Source organism: Pyrus communis, chromosome 10 (assembly GCF_041283825.1).
Source record: "Pyrus communis isolate YQ-2024b chromosome 10, ASM4128382v1, whole genome shotgun sequence".
Classification (NCBI taxonomy): domain Eukaryota; kingdom Viridiplantae; phylum Streptophyta; class Magnoliopsida; order Rosales; family Rosaceae; genus Pyrus; species Pyrus communis.
Window position 1 is genome coordinate 33,366,939 of NC_142574.1, and position 23,639 is coordinate 33,390,577.

Here is a 23,639-nt window from a genome sequence, read left to right on the forward strand (position 1 = left end):
CAGATCTCTATGCATGCATATTGCATCAACCTCGTGGATAGCATACCAACACCCAAACAGGTTGTGGTTTTTGGTCATTTGAGTAATGAAGTTACTGCCACCCAAACAGAACAAAAGGTTATTCAAAGCAAGACGAAATGGAGGGTATATCTGTCTTAACGACCTTATATACATAATACATGAAAGGTTAAGGTGTAGAAGGGCAGAAGAAGTAGGAGAGGTGGACGGGAAGTTAATTTGTTGGTTGGTAGCCTACCCTTATCTTCTACGTATTCTTTTGTTAATCAAATTTTAAGCACAAAACAAAATCCGTTTACTAAGATTAAATTAATTAATTAAGCAACACACACGTACGTCTCAGCAGTCATCAACTTGGAAGTAAGGCAGTTTGCAAGCACTTCCCTCCCTCCAAATATATATTAAGGAACATACATATTGGATAGGTTTGATCCAAAACATCAACACAGATAATTTAACCTGAAAATGATCAAAAGGTTGGGGAACTTTAACCTAAGTTTAATCGATTGGAGAAATCTTAGATCCAATACATAAACTTGTATTCGTTTTAGCAAACTAAGAAAATTAAATAAATCCAAACAAATTTTCTGTTTGGGTGGGTGATCATTACACTTACTTTGCAACCCAACAAATATGCGCTATGATATGAGTATATATATATGTATATAGGCTATAGCTGAATTAGTCTCACGTTCACAGGTAGAGCCATGCACGTTGATAGGAATAAACCTTCTATTTGTCTCAAAATAACATTAATATTCTCACATTGTTGGGAGATTGTTAACTGAAATTGTCAGTTGTTTGTTATCGTTGAACAACCTTCCCAAACATGTACACACATAAGAGGAATGCTAAGGAGACTCTTCAAAAAATGGGACTCTTCATACTCTCTGTCACCCTACAGTTTAATGTCAATTTCATAAAACATTGTGCAAAAAATATGAGGTGACATAAAATTGATAAAGAGTCTCACTTAGGGATATTCCTCTTAGCATTTCTCATACATCAAATTTCCAAAAATGAAAAGTGATTTCTTATTTTCAGTGAAAGAAAGTAATTAACCTGGAGATTAGAGAATGAAGCAAAGACTGAGAATGCAAAGAATTTATTTGTAATTCTTGTGTTGCCTCTGATGATGCTGATGTTGATGTAATCAACATCAAGATTGCGTAAATTCTAAAATATTTAGATGCGTTTTAGAAACCTTTTAATTTGTTTCTAACTCAAAAGATATATTCCTAAAACTTTGACAGCCACAATAATTTTATATTCTTTTTCTTTCAAAATAAATATTATGGGATTTAAATGACTCTTGAAAGTTACTCCTTAATGGTTGTAAGTTACACGAAATTTATGAATAAAAATGTCTTTGTCATGAATTGCATTTTGTTGCATCACTTTCGTCCTTATTGTGACTTCAGATCATTTGTTTTCCTCTGCCGGTTTTAAACAAATACAAGGTCTTGCGCTGCAAATTATTATATAGATTACAGCTATATATATATGTATATATAAATATATGATATACATATTTTACTTAATAATTTGATATTTAAATGTGCAAATAGCGCCACAAAAATCATATTGTGTAAGTTGAGTCCTACATATAAATTGCGAATTGACAGGTCATCTCATTATTTTGTTGATGGTTAACCAAATTAATGTGCAATTTGAGCTGCGATGTTTATGATGGTTAACCAAATTAAAAAGTGTGATTAGGACTTGACGTTCCAATTTGTTTTACTATTTAATCATACCTTTAAATTTAATAATGTCTTCTCCAAAAAATAAATCATCATTTAATCATACCTTTAAATTGAATACTGGCTCCTCAACAAAATAAATTATACCTTTAATACTGATATAGATCGTGATTATTGTAGCACAAATATGAAAAAGACTTGAGATAAATAAATAATCTTGATGATTGGATGGATGTAAACAGTGGATCCATGATCGTCGGTCATCGTATGTGCATATTACACAGGGGAGTGGGGGTCCTTGTCCTGCTACTTGCAACTGCATGTAGGGGTGGGTTCAAAAAACCGAAAACCGAACCGGACCGAGACCGAAAAAAACCGAACCGAAATTGTCAAACCGAACCGAACCGAATTTGACCGGTTCGGTTTCGGTTTTTGAGGCTCGGAAACCGAACCGAACCGAATCTGACCGGTTCGGTTTCGGTTTTTGAGGCTCGGAAACCGAACCGAACCGAACCGAACCGATATATATATATATATATATATATATATATATAATTTTTTTGAATATTTATAAATAGTTTAGTCATACAATCATAACAAAACAGAACCTGTTGCCAAGTTGGTTTCAGTGAAACTTTACAAGCATGGAGGCATGGGTTCGAACCCTCATGCCTCTAGGATTTGTGAGATTTTTTTTAATTTTTTAATCTTTTTAACAAAACCCTTAACTGTAACCCTAACCCTCCTCCTCCTTATTTTTCATTTTTTTTAATTTTTTAATCTTTTTAACAAAACCCTTAACTGTAACCCTAACCCTCCTCCTCCTTATTTTTCATTCCGCCTGGCCTATTAATATGAATGTGAACTTTCATATTTCCTTTTTTTTTTTTTAATAATTTTGGAGGGAGAAAGAAAAAAAAAAAAAAAAAAAAACGGAAAAAAAACCGAAACCGAACCGAGAAAAACCGAACCGAAAAAAATTTGAACCGAACCGAACCTAACCGAAATTTCGGTTCGGTTTCGGTTTTGAGAAAAAACCGAACCGATTAGAACCGATCCCAGCCCTGCATGATGAATTGGAATGTCCTTCAAACGTAAGGCTGACGCAAAAAAGTCTCAGCCTAAAATTTATGTACAATGCCCTACATTGTTTTGATTTTGATTTGCTTGTAATTAAACTCGTCAAGTTGGATGGGGTTTAACTTAAGTACCCTTCCACAAGACCTATAAACTCTTATGGGAGTGAAACTTTCCTACACCTTGGATTGTTATGTTACTTCCTAAGTTAATAATTATAGCCAAGTCAACATTGTATTATTGGCTTAGATTATTACAGTCGCATCAAGAGTGTAGGATAGGTTCTTCTTGTAAAAATCAGTCATAGCGTAATACAATATACTAGCTCAGTATTAATCGAACGTGTAGCCTAATAGCCTAATAGCCAGTTAAAGAGCACTTGTAGCTCTGCCATCTCGTATAGCTAGGCTCATAGCTCGCTAGTATATTGTCACGTAAAGAAAGTTAACATCATATATTTATGGCTGACTCGGATAACGACTCGGGAGGAGGAGCGCGAGAGCAGGACAGGTTTTTGCCGATAAATGTGAGCAGGATCATGAAGAACGGTTCGCCGGCCAACGCCAAGATTTCAAAGGACGCCAAAGAGACGGTGCAGGAGTGCATATCGGAGTTCATCAGCTTCATCACCGGATAAGCCTCCGACAATTGCCAGAGAGAGAAGAGGAAGACCATCTACGGCGACGATCTGCTGTGGGCCATGATCACGCCGAGGGTTCGAGGAGTACGTGGAGCCTCTCAAGGTTTACCTCCACAAGTTTAGAGAGATGGAGGGTGAAAAGATGACTAGTAGTACTAGTACTGGTGCTGCTGGAACTGTTACTGGAACAGGAATGTCTGCAGGCCACGGAAGGCACTCTGATAAATATCATCATGATCATCAGAGAGAGCAGTTGCATGTGCATGGTCATGGTGCTGCAGCAGATAATATTAATGGGATGCATGGTGGGATGGCGCATTCCACAACCATGATGATTATGGGTCATCAACAACAACATCAAGGTCATTTGTACGGATCCGGTTACAGACCCGCCACCGGGCATGGGAGACCAAGGTAGGGTTAATTTTGTTTATCCTCAATGCATGGACAACGGCTAACACAATTGAAACTTCACAAGTTTCTTAGGGCTTGTTTGATATCCTATTTGAAATTTTTTATCATTTCTCAAAACATTTCTTAAGAACAATTTTCTTTAAGACTCAAAAACTTGATTGGTTTGCGATTTAAAAATTTTAAATCTTACGACTTAAACTAGACAAAGAGATCTAAAAAGAGGAGGTCGAAGAGGAGAGATGAGGAAGTAAAGTAAGAGATGATTGAAGGAAAGAGAAAGAAGAGAGAGGATCAGACGAGATAGAGAGGAAAAAGAATGAGAGAAAGAACCGAAAGAATGAAGAAAGCGGATTGAAGAAGAGACGAAAAAGATGTATATATATATATATAAGAGGAGAGAGAAAGAAGAAAAGAGATAGATTTAGAGTGAGAGGGGAGGAGGAAGAGAAAATGAAGGTGTGAGTTTAAGTTTAAAAACTCTAAAAACTTACTTTTTATCTTTTTAGAGAATAGATTATACTTTTGAATTTAGTTTTTGAAAATAATCATACCAAACAAGTTTTTAGGGCTTAAAACTTGAAAATTGTTTTTGAATTTAAAAAGTTGGATTCAAGTAGAGTATCAACCAGACCTTTAAATTTCAAATGCAATCCAAACTTAAATAAGATTTAACCGAACCAGTTTCCTTATCAATATAACCTTGACAAAGACTCGGAGATAATTTGTTTATAATATGGCATCCACTGCAAAATGCATTACGGTCAAGCTTAATATGTACGAACGGAGTTCAATGCAGAAAGATTACATAGGAAGGAAATTTGACCGATTGGTGATGACTTGATGAGCTATATCCATTCTAGTTTGTTAGCTCAACAAAAGGGTTCGTACCTTGGCTGCTTCTATCTCTTGTTCCTGCTTCTGGATGTCAAAAGAGAGGGGCCGTAGCATGCACAAAAAGAATAAATCTGACTTCTCAAAGAACGACTTGTGACTCTGTCTGCAAATTACAAGAATGGTAAGAAGGATAATTTTCATTATAAAAGAGGAAAAGAACCAACAACTCAACATCAGAAATACTTAACGTGAATCGTACTATAGACTTAGAGAAAGGCAATGAGATGTGTCTCTCAATTTTCTAACACAATGCAGTCATTTTTTGCGGTCTGTGCAGTCCAAGGAATGTTCAGAAGTCCTTAATCCCTATAATAGTCAAGATATCGTCGCCTAAAATAGCTTTTATTGGAGCAAATTAAGAATTCTTGTTAATCCACAAATACCTACAAAAGTTGGATTAAACATTCAAATACAATGAAGATAGAACTCATCTATATATTGAACCGAGACAATAAATTTTGTTATCGTGGTGCAGTCCATAAGAGTGAATGACATGCTTCCCCCTAAATACTTAGTTGGAATGTAGGTTCATGGTCGCAGGTAAAAATTGCAAATCATTGTACAAGGTAGTCGGATTTAAGTTTATAAGCTTATACATGGCTCCATCCAATTGATAATTTCATAGACAGGACTTCAAAAAATTCATACCTGAATGCAAGAACTTCCACAAACTCTGAGTCAATCTGAGACAACAGGATAACAAAAAACATGAAATGATAAATCACATTAATAATCTAATATATACACTCACTACATGGTAAGTCGGAAAACTACTTACTCCTGTTTCTTCCTTCACTTCTCAGACAGCAGCTGCAAAGATATCTTCTCCCTGGGAGATGATAATTTTTTCAATATACGGTTTAGACTAGACCAAACTCAAAAGATCTGAGAATGGAAAACAATGCTTGTTAGAATGCACACATGACACACCTCATCAACGGCTCCGGTAGGGAGCTTCCACACACCTGTCCCACGATATTGTCCACCCTTTTCTTGGACTAGTAGCACCTATCGTTCAAATTTCACAAACCCAAAAGTTTTAGCCATGACAGCAGGATCATGAAAAACAATAAATGTGGTGACAGGTATCAAGCATTGTAAGTAACGCGGCATTCTTCTGAAAAGGGTTAACTGAAAATTAATAAATGGATCTCACATAACTATTTAGACACGATAAGCCAATTGTAGGACTATGCAAGTCCAGAAAATTAATGTAGTCATGAAAGATTCCCTCTTTAGGCATAATCTTAAAAGATTAGTAGCCACTTACTCGGATGACTGTTGATGGAAAGAACATAAACACACACACAAATGAAGCGTGCAAGATGTGGAAGCTGTAGATTTATAACTACATAAAGATAGAGGAGTTGCCTTACTTTGAGTAAATTAAATCAAATTGAAAGAAAGAAGCACTATGTGGACATTTGAGATAAAAGTGATAATGGTGGCTGGGGTGTTAGAAATTGCCTATACCTCTCTGTTTTGATTGATAAGAAAGGCACCAATTCCGACACGGTGTGTTGCATTTGTGGGAAGAGTATGAGGGGACTGAGGAATCCAATACACAAGCATCAAATAATCAGGCTCTGCATGGTGGTACCAGAATCCTTCCTGCAATTCACTCCTGCCCAATATATCATAAGTAATCTATACATATACAGAACACATTTGAATTATTAACATTAACAAGAAGAAGAAAAGCATGAACAGAATAGGAGCTTGACCTTGACCGCAGCTTCAACAAGATTGACTCGCTCTATTGGCAATTTGATCCAAATACCCTTCTTTCCCTGCACAAATATTAATGCTTTGTTAAAACTTAGAATATACGATAAGAACCCCAAAGAACCTGGGCTGGGCTAGGCTATGCCAACCTAAGGGTCTGTTTGGAACCGCTTATGCAAGCCTTTTTCTAACAACTAAAAACGCTTATGACTACTTTTAGGCTTTTAGCAGAACAAGATAAGTATTTAGTGTTTACTTATAGCGAAAACACTCTCTCCTATCGATCCTATGAAGATTGGCGATGACATTATGATGGGTTGAAGTAAATACCTGCAGCTTCCAATGCGCAATTGAAGAGGTAAGAGAGGATACGAAGGTAGCAGGCTCCATGGGCTCAGTGACGTGGACGATCACACCTCCGTAATGGTCATTCACTGCATTAAGCACCTTCTTCACCTCCCTTCCACCACCACCACCACCACTTTCAGTTTTGGCGGCCATTGATGATTATCGACGAGGAGCACAGAGCTGACCAATGTTAGTTAGGAGAGAAGTCGGTAGCCGTTGTTGACCAAAATACAAAAAAGGAAAAGAGGAATGGCCACAGACGTGGCATGCGAGATGATCACGCAGTAGGCACGTGACTCCACCGACAAAATTGGTGATCTCCGTAAATTCAAGTTTTAAAGGGCCTTTTACCTCTATTTTACTTTCCGTTTTCACCCACCTACTCTCAACTTCTCAACCCAAAAGCCCTCGCTCGAGCCGCTGTTACCTTTCCCCGGCTTTACCTCCTTTTTTATTTTCCTTTTATGTTTAAATAAATATGTAAAATAAATTAAATTTCTCGTTTTTACCGTGGTCGTCCGCCGGGGGCGGCAGGTACCCAACCCTGACGTCTTTGGAGAGCAGATATCCCCGTTCCCTGACAGCACAGACGAGCTTATGTTCGAGAATCCGACGCCTGCGGTTCCCTCGCCGCCCCAGAAGCTGCGTCCTGACAGGGGCAGCGGCGGCAGGTCTCCGATGGACAGTGAAAGAAAGCTGGAGGATGTTGGTCCAGCCAAAGTTGGTTCGGGAGACGAGGTGGAGGACGAGTCGGGGTCAGTCTTTAACTCCAAAGATTGAATCTTTTATTCACCGGACCAATCAAATCAAGATTTTTGTTTATGTTTTTCATAATTTTGTGAACAGTAGGGTTAACTTATTTTATTATTTTCCAACCAGAAAAGGTTTTCGATACAGTATGCCGTGTTTGTATAAGCACGTGATGATGTGGTTAACTCAATAAATAACTAGTGTAAAGTGGTTGTTAATGATTTTATTAGTAACGTGTTTATTTTATATTTATAAAACATCTAAATTGGTTTAAAAAGTTAAAGTACATAGCAATACTCATAGATAATTGTATTGTTTTGCTGGCCCATAAATTAAAAGATAATTGTTGGTTTGCATGTTCCTACATATTATGGTTGGTCTTATTGCCCATTTGAAGGTTGATTAGTGTGTATTTATGAGTACCAGTTTAATAAAGTGTTGTTTGTTGTAATGTATATTGTTTTAATCAGAGTGTTGTCTATTTTCGTTCAGTTCATCACCAGATGATGATGATCGTGACAAGTGTTTAAAAGCGCAAGGTGAAGAACCCGTGAACCGGAAGAGAAAGACGAGTCCGAGGAGCGGAAACGGGCTTGAAATTGAAAGGGTCGAGCTATTTCTGGGAAGTCTGGTGAAGAAAGTGATGGAGCAGCAAGAGCAGATGCATAAGCAGTTAATAGAGATGGTAGAAAAGGAGGAGGAAGAGAGATTAGCAAGAGAAGAAGCCTGGAAGCAGCAGGAGTTAGACAGACTGAAAAGGGATAAGGAGATAAGAGCCCAAGAGATATCTCGCAACCTTGCGAACCCTTTCCTTTATCCAGAATTATTTGGCCTATGAAATTCAAGTCCCCCAACCATCAGCAGCAACAGCACCCGAACGAGCACCAGCACCAACAGCAGCACCAATACCAATATCGGTGGTACCTAAATATGATCACCAACGCGTGGAAGGAAATGGGAAGGCAGACAATGGCATGCAGAGAGACCTGATGTTGGTGAGCCATAGTGATGCACCGGATAGAAGATGGCCAGAAGCTGAAGTACAGGCCCTCATAACGCAGCGGGCTGCTTTCAAACACAAGTTTCACGTTGCAGGTACTCCAAAGGGACGCACATGGGAGGAGATATCTGTTAAGATGCATGAAATGGGCTACGTCCGGTCAGGAAGGAAGTGCAGGGAGAAATGGGAAAACATCAACAAGTATTTCAGAAGGTGCATGGGATCAGACAATAAGCGCCCTGCAAATGCCAAGCTTTGTCCATATTTTCATGAATTGGAGTTGCTCCATAAAAGCGCACTTGTAAGTTTCGGGAATGGCTTTAACCGCACAAGCAACCAGAACGAGGCCAATATTGAAAAACAGTAGCAAAAGAGTGAAGGAGTGATGACGGTATCCAAAACATCTTCTAACTTGTGATTTTGATAACGGGGAGAGAGAGAGAGAGAGAGAGAGATGAATGCTGCTCTGATCTTTGATGATGGCTAATTGATGTTTAGTTTTGTGGGTCGTAGTGTTATCTTATATCTCTGGAGATCTGGTGAAGAAGTTGTATCTCGATTACTTTTTATATTATATTGACGTTTAACTCTGTATCTCGATTGAACTTTTTATTGCAATTAGCAGAGGCGTGGTGTTTGCTTTGCTAATCGAAAGAGGATTTGTTAGAAAGAAATAGACGATGGAATTGCAAATAAACAAATTAAATGATCCTGTCGCTTCGATCAGGGATTTCGTTATTTATATTTCACTGCCGCCGGGTTATTCATTATTCAGACGAAGTTAACATTCAAACAACATTCAGAAACAGAAGAAGAAATGAATTTGGGATCATTAATTTTAAGTGCAGATTAACATGTGCTTAACGTGACTGGGCCATAATACAATGCATGAAAGAAAAACGAAGACAGATAAAATAAAAAGTAAAACAAGCAAGTAGTAGACATACATTAATTAATCATGTCATTTATTTAAGGGTAAACAATCATACAATAGATTGCATGTTATTATGCATATAGATATAGGACATGATTGCCGCGCCATTGGCATGATTCAAGCCTGGCTCATAAAGAACCAAACCACTCCCAAAATGATGGGGATGACCAGGATCAGAGCAAGAGCAGGAGGGTGCAGCGGACCCATCAGCAGAGGCCCCAACAACACAATGGCCGCCACCAAAAGGAATACCAGAATGGAGACACTCACTTGATCCATATTTTCTTCAAATTATAATACCAACAGTTGAATGGCGATGAATGTTGAGGAAGAGTGGTGGTGGTCGTGGTGGTGGGGTGTATATATAATGTGCATGGTGTCTGTCTGTGCAGGGCTACAACGATTGGGAAACGATGCCATGCAAATGAAACCCCTCAGTCCCTGCCTGATCATAGTGTAAGGGGAATCGTTGGCTTGCCGCCGGTCCGGTTAAAGACGTATTCTTTCACGAAATTAAATTAAATTAATAAATTCGCTGCTGTAAATCATAATAATCGATTTTCTGATGAAAAAATCGCATTATACATTGATACTCTAGTTTTGCAATGACTTAACTTTTAATCTAAGCACGAAAGGCAAAACCCTAATAATTAATTTATACTACAATATGTGATTCCTTCCCCTTAATCTGGCTTCCAAAAAGTGACGTACCTACGTACTCCCGTGGCCCCAGCTCCACATGACACTTACCACATGTTTTAACATTATTTATATACTTATCACATATTATAATATTATTTATACCTTCTTTCTATTAGAGGTAAAATCTACAACACATAGTTTATATTTGTGTTAAAGGGATGAATGAGATGATATAAATAGTTAATATTAGTAGTATTTTTGTTTATTTTTAACATTCGATCTCTGTCTATGTGTTCATGCCCTTTTGTATAAATGAAAATAAAGTTGATGAAAAAAAAAACAAAAATAAATATACTGCAAGTATTACTCTATTTTCACGATCATTTGTGTACTAATATATTATTTGAGAGTCCATGCAGGGTTGAAACTATCAGATATCAACGTGAGGCCGGCTGAGATGAACCAATATAGCATGGGGATGGGGAGACAAACTACCACCACCACCAACGTTAACCACTCCTCCAATGCCAATACCACTAATGGCACTACCAATGATAACGAGTGCACGGTGCGAGAGCAAGACCGTTTCATGCCGATAGCCAATATGATAAGAATCATGCGCAAGATCCTGTTTATGTTTTGTATTCTGAGTGTTTTGTAAGGAATTTCAGTGAGTATTTCTATGAAGTATTCAGAGCAAAAGGGAATGAGAATAAGAGTGATAGCTGCTTATCATTGCAGCAGCATTCATTTCATATATATATCATCAGAGTAGGGTTTTACAGTTAACATTCTTATCTCAATTTAGGAATCAGACAAGGAACACAACCTAACATTGTACTACTCTAATCTAAGCCTTACAGCACAGTTTCAATCTTAGCCCTTCATTTGTCTCTTGGACTTTAGCTTGAGAAACTTAGCCGTTAACCTATTTACACACCGTTAGCTTCTTGTTTGTGTTATTGGAGACTGTTTGACCTCCAACACTTCCCTTCAAATTGTTTCCTGCTTGCATTCCAAGTAACTCCTTGAGATACACGAATCTTTCCTTAAGCTCTTCAGTTTCACAGGAGTAGAATTAGGAGTGAAGTTTTGGGAGACATAATTCTGTGTATTTTGAGAACTTTCACTCTGAGATTGAGGTGAAGTATGTTGAGGTGATTGCAACAACTGATATTGTTGAGACTGATTTGGTGAGTGAGCAGAGATTTGAGTTTGTGACTCAATTACATTGTCAGTTCCAGCAATTGTCATTGGTACTGATATGTCAGCTTTTACACCATCTTCCCAATTCCACCTTGTATCTTCATTGAAGACCACATCCTTAAGATGTTGATTTTCTGTGTTTTCAAGTTAAACAATCTATACCTTTTTTCACAGTTATCATAACCTACAAAAATGCACTTGTTGCTAGTTTCCTACAGCTTGTGTCTCAACTGTGATGGTATTAGTGTAAGAACCCGTCCCGCGATTTACGTAAGAAAATAAGTATTTTTGTATTTTCACTAAATTTGGGGGATACCTTCCTTTTTAAAATTGTTTTTGGAACCTTATTTGGTGAGCCCAAGGGGCCCACCCCCTGTTTTGTCCCCCCTGCCGTGTCCCTCCCTTCTTCTTTCTTCTTTTTCTTTTTTCTTTTTTCTTCTTTTCCTTTCTTTTGTTTTGTTTTGTCTGCACCTTCTCCTTTCCTTCGAAACTCCCCCATTTCTCTCTTCTCCTTCCTCCGACAAGAACACACACACACACACACCCATGCCCACACCTATAACTCTTTTCTAACCCCGTGGTTGTGTTTTGGACGTCAAACCATGAAGAAACCACCTCGGAGACATTTCCCAGTTTTCCGGCGAGCACCGCCCCTTTCGAGGAAATTTCCGGCCAAACCACGGCGATTTGGCCGGCGTGCGAGGTATCAATCTCTTCGTCTCGCTGAGTACTACAACTTTCCTTTTTGTTTCACCTAATTTCATTGAGTATTGAAGAAGTTACACTCATTTGAATCTTACCCAGTTTCCGGCGGACACCCGTGGCTTCCAGGCTGTTTTCCGGCCAACTCCGACCACAATGATGGGAACCAAGGGTATATTTCGATTCCTTACCTTCGGGGCTTCATTTTGGTATATTGAATGACATGTTTTGGTTGAGTTTTGAGCTCCAACGGAGCTTGGGAAATCTCCGGCCGAAATCCGGCCTTCTCCCTCCTTGGAAATCCGGCGAACTCCAAACCCAAGGCCTTTGGGCCTTTCCTGCCAAGCCCAAAACCTTGGTTGCAGCCCAAACCCATTTCCCCTTTTAAATTAGGCCTTGGGCCATGAGGTTTCAAACCCAAACCCACTTTCATTCTAACCCAAACCCAACCCACCTAAAACCTAAACCCAATTACCCTAACCCAAAACCCTAAAGCCCAAACCCGTAACCCGTTGACTCGTGACCCGTGACCCGTTGACCATTGACCCGGTCAACGGTCAGCGTTGACTTTGACTTTGACCGGTTTGACCGTTGACTTTTTGGGTTTTCGTGTGGGACCCCTCCTAGGCTAATTTCGACGTCCTAAACCCGTTTCCGATGTCCGTTTTCCCAAATTCATTCGTTTGAGTAGAGTTTGACTAAATGTACCATTTATGTGCTTAGGGGCGATTATTTGTGGCGTTTCCGTCTTCGCTAGTGGCGTGGCTTTTCGACGGCGAAGTACTGTGAGTGGACCCCTTCTAAAAATGCATGTTTTAATGGTAGAATTGCATACACAGAAAAGCATGACTTTACGATTATGTTTTATGAAACGTTTTGAGATAACATGCTTACTAAGGTTAGTTTGAATTATTACTATTTTTCCTATAACCCATGTTCTTATAGCATATCTGATGGATGACGATATGATATTTAGAACATGTTTAGAACACCTCTTTATAGTATAGATGATGGATGACTTTATACTATGAAGTTGATTTTCAATATATGTATGTTCACTGGTTTTGTACTTACCTAGTGGTCCCTTCCGCTACGGGACGTAGGGATAGATCCGGTCCGTCCCGGGCGACGGTTTGGTGTTGGCATAGGGCCTGGAGTGTGTTTTCCTCTGACTGTCTGCTCAGAGACGGGGAGCCGGCAAGGGGCCTGAAGTGCATTTTCCTCTGACTGTGTGCTCAGAGACGGGGAGCCGGTATGGGGCCTGAAGTGTTATATTGGACATTCACTAGTGATTATTATTTTATGCGAACGATGATTTGAGACATTGCACGACATGCTAGGTTTCGGAAAACCTATGTTTATCATTATATATGTGTTTTCATAAAACCTGGGGGTTAGTATGTTGATAACTGTTTTATTATATATATATCAACTTGGTCCACTCATGTTTGTTTTGCGCCCCCTTCAGGACTTAGAATCGAGGCATACAATCCCGACGTCCAGGCACTTCCGCATCGGCATCTTCGAGTTCTCTCGGTGTAGGACCCACTCCTTTGTTTCATTCAATTTTATATTATTTTCTTCTAGTGTTCTAGATTAGAGGTGTGCTCTGAACACGATCCTTATTTGCATATTCATTATTCTTTTATATTTATAAACCTTATTTATCCCTTATTTTCAGCATTTGCACTTAATAAATGGCTTTCGTCACCCTTGGGTGTCGGCCAACACGTGCTTATCCTGGTATTCGGGGAATATCGGGGTCGGGGCGTGTCAATTAGTGCATAGTATATTGAGCCAAACCCTTTTAAGTGTTTCACACCTAGTTTCCTTCCACTAGAGGCTTTAAATATAGTCTTCTTCTCCAATGAACTTGTTGGGCATTTATTTAACAAATAGACAGCTGTATTCACAACTTTTCCCTATAATTGATAAGGAATCCATTTTTCATAGAGCATGGACTTCACTATTTCAATTATGGTTTTGTTCTTCCTCTCAGCAACCCTATTTTGTTGAGGGGTATAAGCCACTGTCAACTGTCTTTATAATCCCATGCTTTCACAGAAAGAGTTGAATTCGATTGAGATGTACTCACCTCTTCTATCACTTCTTACTTTCTTGATCTTGTAACCACATTGCAATTCAACCATCATTTTGAACTTCTTGAATATACTGAATACATCTGATTTTTGTCTCATGAAGTATACGCAACACATTCTAGAATAGTCATCTATGAAGGTTAGGAAGTACTTGTTACCACTCATTGTTGCAGTTTGCATTGCACCACATACATCTGTGTGGATGATTTCCAATGGTTGTGTAGCCCTCCAAGACTTTCCTGCTTCAAAACTCTCTCTATGGTGTTTGCCTAAAACACACCCTTCACATATTTCATTTTCTTCATGCAGTTTTTGTAGTCCTTGAACCATCTCCATTCACTGCAGGTTTTTCAAGCTTTGAAAGTTCAAGTGACCATATCTCTTATGCCACAACCAAGTACTCTCTGTGACACTAGCTCTTAGTGAGATAACTTGATTATAATTGAGTAACAATGGGAAACTCTTGTTTTTTGTCATTAATACTTTTGTGACCATGTTCTGCAAACTTCTATCATCAAAGATTTCAACCACTGAATCTCCAAAAAGTAAGAAATAACCATGTATGATCATTTGGCCTACACTCAATAAGTTTTCATGAAGTCTAGGCACCAATATAACTTCTTTGATGTATCTCCTTCCTTGCTTTGTGTCAATCACCAAGGTGCCTCTACCAATGGCACTTACAAGTTGACCATTGCCCATCTTAACCTTCGCAGTGAATTCTCTGTCAATATTGATAAGTAGAGACTCATGTGCAGTCATATGATTGCTGCACCCACTGTCAATATACCATATATCTTTGTTTTTCTTAACAGTTGTGACATTGCAAGCATAGAACACATTTTTCCTTCAGTCTTTTGTGCATAGTTCACTAGTTGGTTTCTTTTAGAACCACAATCTTTGGACAAGTGACCAAACTTGTTACATTTACTGCATTTAGGTTTCCCTTTGAACCAACAAACACCAAAATAGGCCTTATCACAAATTGTACACTGTGGTTTTGTCCCACCAACACCTTTGTTTTTGGTAGACTCACTTGGTCTTCCTTCCCATTTCTTAGATTCCCCTTTCCATGGCTTCTTTTGTTGCTTGAAACTGTTGTATTGCCCAGTTGAACTGCCCTATCTAGGATTGATACTAACTGACTGAAAAGCCCTCTATGTGGCTGCATCAGCATGTCTCTCTAGCCTTTGCTCAAAAGCTCTCAATGAGGCTATAACCTTTTGTGCATCAAGTGTATCAATGTCCTTAGTTTCCTCTATAACATTTACTATAAAGTCATAGGGTTTTGTCAAACTGATTAACAATTTATGTACAAGTCTTTCCCTAGGTAGTTCTTCACTAATAGTTTTCATTTGATTCACAACATCAAACAAACTAGTAAAGTAATCATTAAGCGGTTCATCTTCTTTCATGTGAGTATATTCAAAATCACGTCTTAAAGATTGAAGCTTTACTTTGGTTACCTTCTTGTCACCTCTGTATTCTCTTTGAAGAACTTCCCAAGCAGCTTTGGATGTCTTTTCATTTGATATCCAAGGAAAAATAGCATTTGAGGCTGCTCCTTGTATTATCCCCAGCGCCTTAGCATCTTTCATCCCATTTTCTCTCAGAGATGCTCTTTGAGTTGCAATGAGTTCTTCATCATCCTCTGACTCATCATCTGAATCTGGGACTTCATACCCTTCTTGAACCATTTTCCACAGGTCTTGAGACATGAAAATGGTGGTCATCCTTATCCTCCAAAAATCATAGTTCTCTCCATTAAAAATGGGAGTTTTAAGCTCACCACCGTTGCTCCTTGACCCAGACATTTCTTGGTTCTTGAATCACTTTCTGGGGTTTCAAATACTTGAAATCTCCCCTGAAAAATAGCTTCACAACGCCCAGCTGGTTTTTTTAATCCAACTTGAGCTCTGACGCCATATTAATGTTTTGTATTCTGATTGTTTTGTAAGGAATTTCAGTGAGTATTTCTATGAGGTATTCAAAGCAAGAGGGAATGAGAATAAGAGTGAAAGCTGCTTATCATTGCAGCATCATTCATTTCATATATATATATATATATATATATATATATATATAGATATGTATCATCAGAGTAGTAGGGTTTTACAGTCAACATTCTTATCTCACTTTAGGAATAAGACAAGGAACACAACCTAACATTGTACTACTCTAATTTAAGCCTTACAGCACAGTTTCAATCTCAGCCCTTCATTTGTCTCTTGGACTTTAGCTTGAGAAAACTAGCCGTTAGCCTATTTACACAAAACTAGCCGTTAGCTTCTTGTTTGTGTTGCTGGAGACTGTTTGACTTCCAACAGATCCTACCCCCACATGCTAAGATCTCCGACGACGCCAAGGAAACCATCCAAGAGTGCGTCTCCGAGTACATCAGCTTCATCACCGGGGAGGCCAACGAGTGCTGCCAGCGCGAGCAGCGCAAGACCATCACTGCTGAAGACGTGCTGTGGGCCATGAGCAAGCTCGGCTTTGATGACTACATCGAGCCACTCACCCTCTACCTGCACCGCTACCGCGAGATGGAGGGCGAGCGCGGGTCCTCCACGACCTCCTTAATGAGAAGCGAGTCCTTGGCCAAGGGGGCGGGTACTAGTAGTGGTACCAGCAGCAGGGTAATTGATCACAACCAGTACTATACTACTATGGCACCTCTATGGCGTCGGCTGCTGCTGCTTTTCATCATCAGCATGGTCATGGCTTTTTCGGGTACATGAACCCATTCGATGCGTTCGTCTCCAACAATAATGTGAATGCTGCTTCTGCTGCCGCAGCATCTGGATCGTCCACCCAGCTCCAGGGTGGTGGTTCTGCCGCAATGCTACTAGTGTGCATTTATTAGTACCAGTTTAACAAAGTGTTGTTTGTTGTAATGTATATTGTTTTAATCAGAGTGTTGTCTATTTTCGTTCAGTTCATCACCAGATGATGATGATCGTGACAAGTGTTTAAAAGCACAAGGTGAAGAACCCGTGAACCGGAAGAGAAAGACGAGTCCGAGGAGCGGAAACGGGCTTGAAATTGAAAGGGTCGAGCTATTTCTGGGAAGTCTGGTGAAGAAAGTGATGGAGCAGAAAGAGCAGATGCATAAGCAGTTAATAGAGATGGTAGAAAAGAAGGAGGAAGAGAGATTATTAAGGGAAGAAGCCTGGAAGCAGCAGGAGTTAGACAGACTGAAAAGGGATACGGAGATAAGAGCCCAAGAGACATCTAGCAACCTTGCGCTCATTTCCTTTATCCAGAATTATTTGGGCTATGAAATTCAAGTCCCCCAACCATCAGCAGCAACAGCACCCGAACGAGCACCAGCACCAACAGCAGCACCAATACCAATATCGGTAGTACCTAAATATGATCACCAACGCGTGGAAGGAAATGGGAAGGAAGACAATGGCATGCAGAGAGACCTGAAGTTGGTGAGCCATAGTGATGCAACGGATAGAAGATGGCCAGAAGGAAGTACAGGCCCTCATAACGCAGCGGGCTGCTTTCGAACACAAGTTTCGCGTTGCAGGTACTCCAAAGGGACGCACATGGGAGGAGATATCTGTTAAGATGCATGAAATGGGCTACGTCCGGTCAGGAAGGAAGTGCAGGGAGAAATGGGAAAACATCAACAAGTATTTCAGAAGGAGCATGGGATCAGACAATAAGCGCCCTTTAAATGCCAAGCTTTGTCCATATTTTCATGAATTGGAGTTGCTCCATAAAAGCGCACTTGTAAGTTTCGGGAATGGCTTTAACCGCACAAGCAGCCAGAACGAGGCCAATATTGAAAAACAGTAGCAAAAGAGTGAAGGAGTGATGACGGTATCCAAAACATCTTCTAACTTGTGATATTGATAACGGGGAGAGAGAGAGAGAGAGAGATGAATGCTGCTCTGATCTTTGATGATGGCTAATTGATGTTTAGTTTTGTGGGTCGTATTGTTATCTTATATCTCTGGAGATCTGGTGAAGAAGTTGTATCTCGATTACTTTTTATATTATATTGACGTTTAACTTTGTATCTCGATTGAACTTTTTATTGCAATTAGCAGAGGCGTGGTGTTTGCTTTGCTAATCGAAAGAGGGTTTGTTAGAAAGAAATAGACGATGGAATTGCAAATAAACAAATTAAATGATCCTGTCGCTTCGATCAGGGATTTCGTTATTTATATTTCACTGCCACCGGGTTATTTATTATTCAGACGAAGTTAACATTCAAACAACATTCAGAAACAAAAGAAGAAATGAATTTGAGATCATTAATTTTAAGTGCAGATTAACATGTGCTTAACGTGACTGGGCCATAATACAATGCATGAAAGAAAAACGAAGACGGATAAATAAAAAGTAAACCAAGCAAGTAGTAGACATCCATTAATTAATCAAGTCATTTATTTAAGGGTAAACAATCATACAATAGATTGCATGTTATTATGCATATAGATATAGGACATGATTGCCGCGCCATTGGCATGATTCAAGCCTGGTTCATAAAGAACCAAACCACTCCCAAAATGATGGGGATGACCAGGATCAGAGCAAGAGCAGGAGGGTGCAGCGGACCCATCAGCAGAGGCCCCAACAACACAATGGCCGCCACCAAAAGGAATACCAGAATGGAGACACTCACTTGATCCATATTTTCTTCAAATTGTAATACCAACAGTTGAATGGCGATGAATGTTGAGGAAGAGTGGTGGTGGTCGGGGTGGTCGTGGTCGTGGTGATGGGGTGTATATATAATGTGCATGGTGTCTGTCTGTGCAGGGCTACGCCGATTGGGAAACGATGCCATGCAAATGAAACCCCTCAGTCCCTGCCTGATCAGAGTGTAAGGGGAATCGTTGCCTTGCCGGCGGTCCGGTTAAAGACGTATTCTTTCACGAAATTAAATTAATAAATTCGCTTCTGTAAATCATAATAATCGATTTTCTGATAAAAAAAAATCGCATTATATATTTGAAGAACACGTCTTGGACTGATGATCGCAAGCCCACTACCTTTTTACATTTGAGTCAAAAAAACAAAAGAAAAAGAAAAGGCCCAACTAAGTATTACGTGATCCGGTTATAACAGAGTGATTCGTCTCAAGTGTTGGACCATATACTACCGAACACTAAAATAAACAAATAAAAATAAAATGAATACGTAGCGCCACGTGTAACTAGGGATTGCCACGTCGGTTGTAGTTTAGGGAAATGGCTCCTATCTGAATTCCTTCCTCTTAATTCATCAAATTGGGAAATTCGGACCGTTGAAATTTGATCAAACGGCTACAAACATGAGTTCATTTTAAAATTATAATAATTTTAACCGTTTGATCAAATTTCAACGGTCAAGATTCAAGATTATCGAACTTGATGGATTAAGAGGAAGGGATCCAGAGAGGATCCCTTTCCGTAGTTTAAAGCAGTATAAAGGTGGACCCTTGCCAAGTAATAGCTTGTTCAAACTTGACTCGAGTCTTCTCCTCTTTCAGAAACTGTTGAGAGAGAGAGAGAGAGAGAGAGAGAGAGAGAGAGAGGCAGATCAGGGCAGGAAAATATAATGGAACGATCAGGAGGTTACCATGGCTATCAAAAGACCACGACTACCCCAAACACAACCTCTGCTTCTGGTAAAACTATTCTTCCTTGATTTTTTTAATAATTAACTTCCCTACGTATAATTTCACATTTCTTACAATAAATATATATAAACACACACGATCTTCTTGATATATATATGTGTGTGTGTGTGTGTGTGTGGGGTACCATTTATATATATATATGTATGTATATATATATATATCTATTGCATGTATTAGAATTATGTATCTTGGTTAATTCAGAGCCTGACCGTCCGTCTGTCTTTGAGATCTATCTATAGTTGTATACTCTTAGAAGGAAACGCATGCATTTGCACCAATTTGATGATCATTTATTTCACAAATTAATTTTTAATTAGTTCTAATTCTATCTTCATACAGTTGCGAGGTTTCAGCTCTTTGGTACTCATCCTTGGATATATCGAAGCTCCGTTTAATCCTTACTAATCATTTCATTTCATATATTTTTTTTCAATAGTAATAGATCAGTGGTCGCATACGTACAGACATTCTACCTCCTCCCCCTCTTCCACTCTCGATCTACATATAGATCTGTTCAGATTCCTCTATTATATATCATTCTTAAGTCTTGGAATTATTATATATTGGCAAACATGTCCATTTGATCGATATCATTGCCACTCATCATTTGTTAACTTTGGTAAATATATATCTGAGTCTGAGGACCTGACTGGCCGGGCCAAGAAGATATTTATATAAAGATATGCCTGAAACTTAATTAGAGGATGCATAAATAGGCGTATATAGGCAGCAGGTAGGCTTAGCAATGTCAATGTGCAGAAGAATTAGAAAATATATGCGTGATGAAAATTGAAAAACATGTAACCGCTGATCTCGTAGCCAGAGAAGAGAAGATAGTTTACAAGTGGCAACCATCTTACATGCAATCTATGACTCCATGTTAAACAAGTGGCCTCCATGCATGCATATCCTATCACGCATCCCCGGTCCCACTCCACTCACTCCCCATCTGTCTGCTTTCTTTCGTCTTTTCTCTTTTCATGCATTATGCTGTTGCACTTACTACATTATGCTACTTTATATCATATTTGTAATAGAAGTATGGCTCATCAACATATTGAATCTCATGAATCTCATTTCTATAAGAAAAATAGTATAAATGTTATATGAAAAATGTTAAGAATGGTAATTTTAATTGCACTTTGATATTCTAGTTTTGCAATGACTTAACTTTTAATCGATGCACGAAAGGCAAAACCCTAATAATTAATTTATACTACATGTGATTCCTTCCGCTTAATTTGGCTTCCAAAAGGTGACGTACGTACGTACTCCCGTGGCCCCAGGCCCCCAGCTCTACATGACACTTACCACATGTTTTAACATTATTTATACCATCTTTTTAACAGAGGTTGTATGCTTACCATATATTATAACATTATTTATACCTTCTTTTTATTAGAGGTAGAATCTACATCACGTGGTTTATATCTCTATTAAAAAGATGAATCAGATGATACAAACTGCAAATATGAGTAGTATTTTTGTTTATTGTTAACATTCGATCCTTGTCTATGTATTCATGCCTTTTGTATAAATGAAAATAAAATTAATGAAAAAAAAAAACTGAAAATTTAACTTTCCCCCTCCAAACTCATTTTTCCTAGCCTCTAGCCCATCATAAAATATTTATTCGAATAAAACTCAATGATTAGGATCCAACTAAGCAACTTACCAAATTAAGTTTGTGTCTCCGTTTTCATATTTTTTTGGATCCCTAATATACCCCATCTAAGCCAGTATGGAAAGTTCTTGTAATTTTGTTTTAATTGATCACGTGCATTGAATTTGGCAAGGTCTTGTAGCCATGAAATATGGTTCTAGATAGAGGAATTAATGTGGTTTTTTTTTTTTGAATTTCGACAATAACTTTCAATTTGAATATACCTAATTTAGTGTTTATTTTCAACAATATCTATTGTTTAATTTTATGAAAATAATTTACCTACTATGAAAATTAATTTTATGAAAACAATATCAATTGTTTAATTTTATACCTACAGTATAATTACATGAAATTAGTTTACTTATTATAAAAATTAATTTTTTGAAAACAATATTTATTGTTTAATTTTATGAAAATAATTTACCTACTGTATAATTGCATGAAAAAATTTACCTACTATGAAAATTAATTTTTTGAAAACAATATCTATTATTGTTTGATTTTATGAAAATAATTTACCTACTGTATAATTACATGAAAATTAATGTGCCTACTTTTTAAATTTGTAACAAAATTAATTTACCTACTTCTTTTTATGGTATTAGTATACATAAATGTAGAATATATGTCCGTATATATTTGATCAAATTAGATTTTGGATTGGAGGAGTTCACACAATATAAAAAATATACTAAACAAATTAAATGTCTAGCTAAAAGAAATGTATAAGAGATTTGGTGGCATGATTTTGTAAATAAACACAAATTCATGGACATCTTTTATCTAACATGATATCATCTTTAAAATTTGGGTTTTATTTAGAAGTTATAATATATGTGGGTTTTTGTGTAGAGTTTAAGAGTTGCAAGGGTTTAAATCTAAAGAACCCAAAAAAAAAAAACAAACATAAATGTACTGCAAGTATTACTCTATTTTCACGATTATTTGTGTACATACTAATATATATTATTTGAGAGTCCATGCAGGGCTGAAACTATCAGATATCAACGTTCGGCCGGCTGAGATGAACCAATACAGCATGGGGATGGGGAGACAAACTACCACCACCACCAACGTTAACAATGTTGTTAACAACTCCTCCAATGCCAATACCACGAATGGCACTGCCGATGATAACGAGTGCATGGTGCGAGAGCAAGACCGTTTCATGCCGATAGCCAATGTGATAAGAATCATGCGCAAGATCCTACCCCCACATGCCAAGATCTCCGACGACGCCAAGGAAACCATCCAAGAGTGCGTCTCCGAGTACATCAGCTTCATCACCGGGGAGGCCAACGAGCGCTGCCAGCGCGAGCAGCGCAAGACCATCACTGCTGAAGACGTGCTGTGGGCCATGAGCAAGCTCGGCTTTGATGACTACATCGAGCCACTCACCCTCTACCTGCACCGCTACCGCGAGATGGAGGGCGAGCGTGGGTCCTCCACGACCTCCTTAATGAGAAGCGAGTCCTTGGCCAAGGGGGCGGGTACTAGTAGTGGTACCAGCAGCAGGGCAATTGATCACCACCAGTACTATGGCACCTCTATGGCGGCGGCTGCTGCTGCTTTTCATCATCAGCATGGTCATGGATTTTTCGGGTACATGAACCCCTCCGATGCGTGGGTCTCCAACAATAATGTGAATGCTGCTTCTGCTGCCGCAGCATCTGGATTGTCCACACAGCTCCAGGGTGGTGGTTCTGCCGCAATGCTAAATGGTGATCACCATCAGCTGCCACATGCAAATGGTGCAAACGGTGGAGCGTGAATGCATGAAATGCACTGGAATGGAATCACCAGAGTGCTGACTGGTGAACTGAATAATGTAATGTTACGTCGCGCCGTCCTTCGAGTTGTAGTGTTTTAATTTGAGCCAAGTACTGTAATAAAATTAAAGACGCTGTAGTCTTTGTTGTCTGCTTTAATTGGTGGTGTTTTTTCTTAAATCTTAGTCGATGACTTGACCGAACGCCATCCGGCATTGTCTCTAGAGTCCACGTTTAAACCTTTCACATCAAGATTAGTCGGGACACAACATAAAACACACAAAAAAACACTGAAAATAGCTCCCAGCGAGGATCGAACTCGCGACCTTTCGCTTACGAAGCGAACGCACTACCACTATGCTATGGAAGCCAATTGGTCATTTTTGAAAACTTTATATTTTTAAAATTAAT

At 38.8% G+C, this 23,639-nt stretch overlaps 2 protein-coding genes, 1 long non-coding RNA gene, 1 other non-coding gene and 3 pseudogenes across 5 annotated transcripts; 5 read left to right on the forward strand and 2 right to left on the reverse strand.

Moving 5' to 3' along the window:
* Positions 1–3,078: 3,078 nt before the first annotated feature.
* On the reverse strand, positions 3,079–7,318 carry LOC137728929 (nudix hydrolase 2). Its single transcript, XM_088678344.1, is given in 8 exon segments — positions 3,079–3,656; positions 4,741–4,849; positions 5,395–5,429; positions 5,525–5,575; positions 5,677–5,754; positions 6,220–6,357; positions 6,471–6,536; positions 6,802–7,318. Coding segments are annotated over 8 exon segments (687 nt in total). The 5' UTR covers positions 6,973–7,318; the 3' UTR covers positions 3,079–3,617.
* Positions 7,312–9,163, forward strand: LOC148693968 (trihelix transcription factor GTL1-like; annotated as a pseudogene). Its single transcript, XR_015952547.1, has 2 exons — positions 7,312–7,574; positions 8,062–9,163. The product of XR_015952547.1 is annotated as a trihelix transcription factor GTL1-like (transcript).
* Positions 9,164–9,813: 650 nt separating this feature from the next.
* Positions 9,814–17,081, forward strand: LOC137728651 (uncharacterized; annotated as a pseudogene).
* Positions 11,794–13,727, forward strand: LOC148693969 (uncharacterized). The gene is made up of 4 exons (XR_015952548.1): positions 11,794–12,054; positions 12,156–12,225; positions 12,777–12,838; positions 13,522–13,727. It is a non-coding gene; the product is annotated as an uncharacterized LOC148693969 (long non-coding RNA).
* LOC148693970 (trihelix transcription factor GTL1-like) lies at positions 17,065–18,239 on the forward strand (annotated as a pseudogene).
* A 1,472-nt stretch (positions 18,240–19,711) lies between these two features.
* LOC137728652 (nuclear transcription factor Y subunit B-6-like) lies at positions 19,712–23,384 on the forward strand. Its single transcript, XM_068467379.2, has 2 exons — positions 19,712–19,781; positions 22,446–23,384. Exons 1-2 carry the CDS (start codon positions 19,712–19,714, stop codon positions 23,228–23,230), a joined length of 855 nt encoding a protein of 284 aa, XP_068323480.2. The 3' UTR covers positions 23,231–23,384.
* Positions 23,385–23,526: 142 nt separating this feature from the next.
* TRNAT-CGU (transfer RNA threonine (anticodon CGU)) lies at positions 23,527–23,598 on the reverse strand. The gene has a single exon. It is a non-coding gene; the product is annotated as a tRNA-Thr (tRNA).
* Positions 23,599–23,639: the final 41 nt, after the last annotated feature.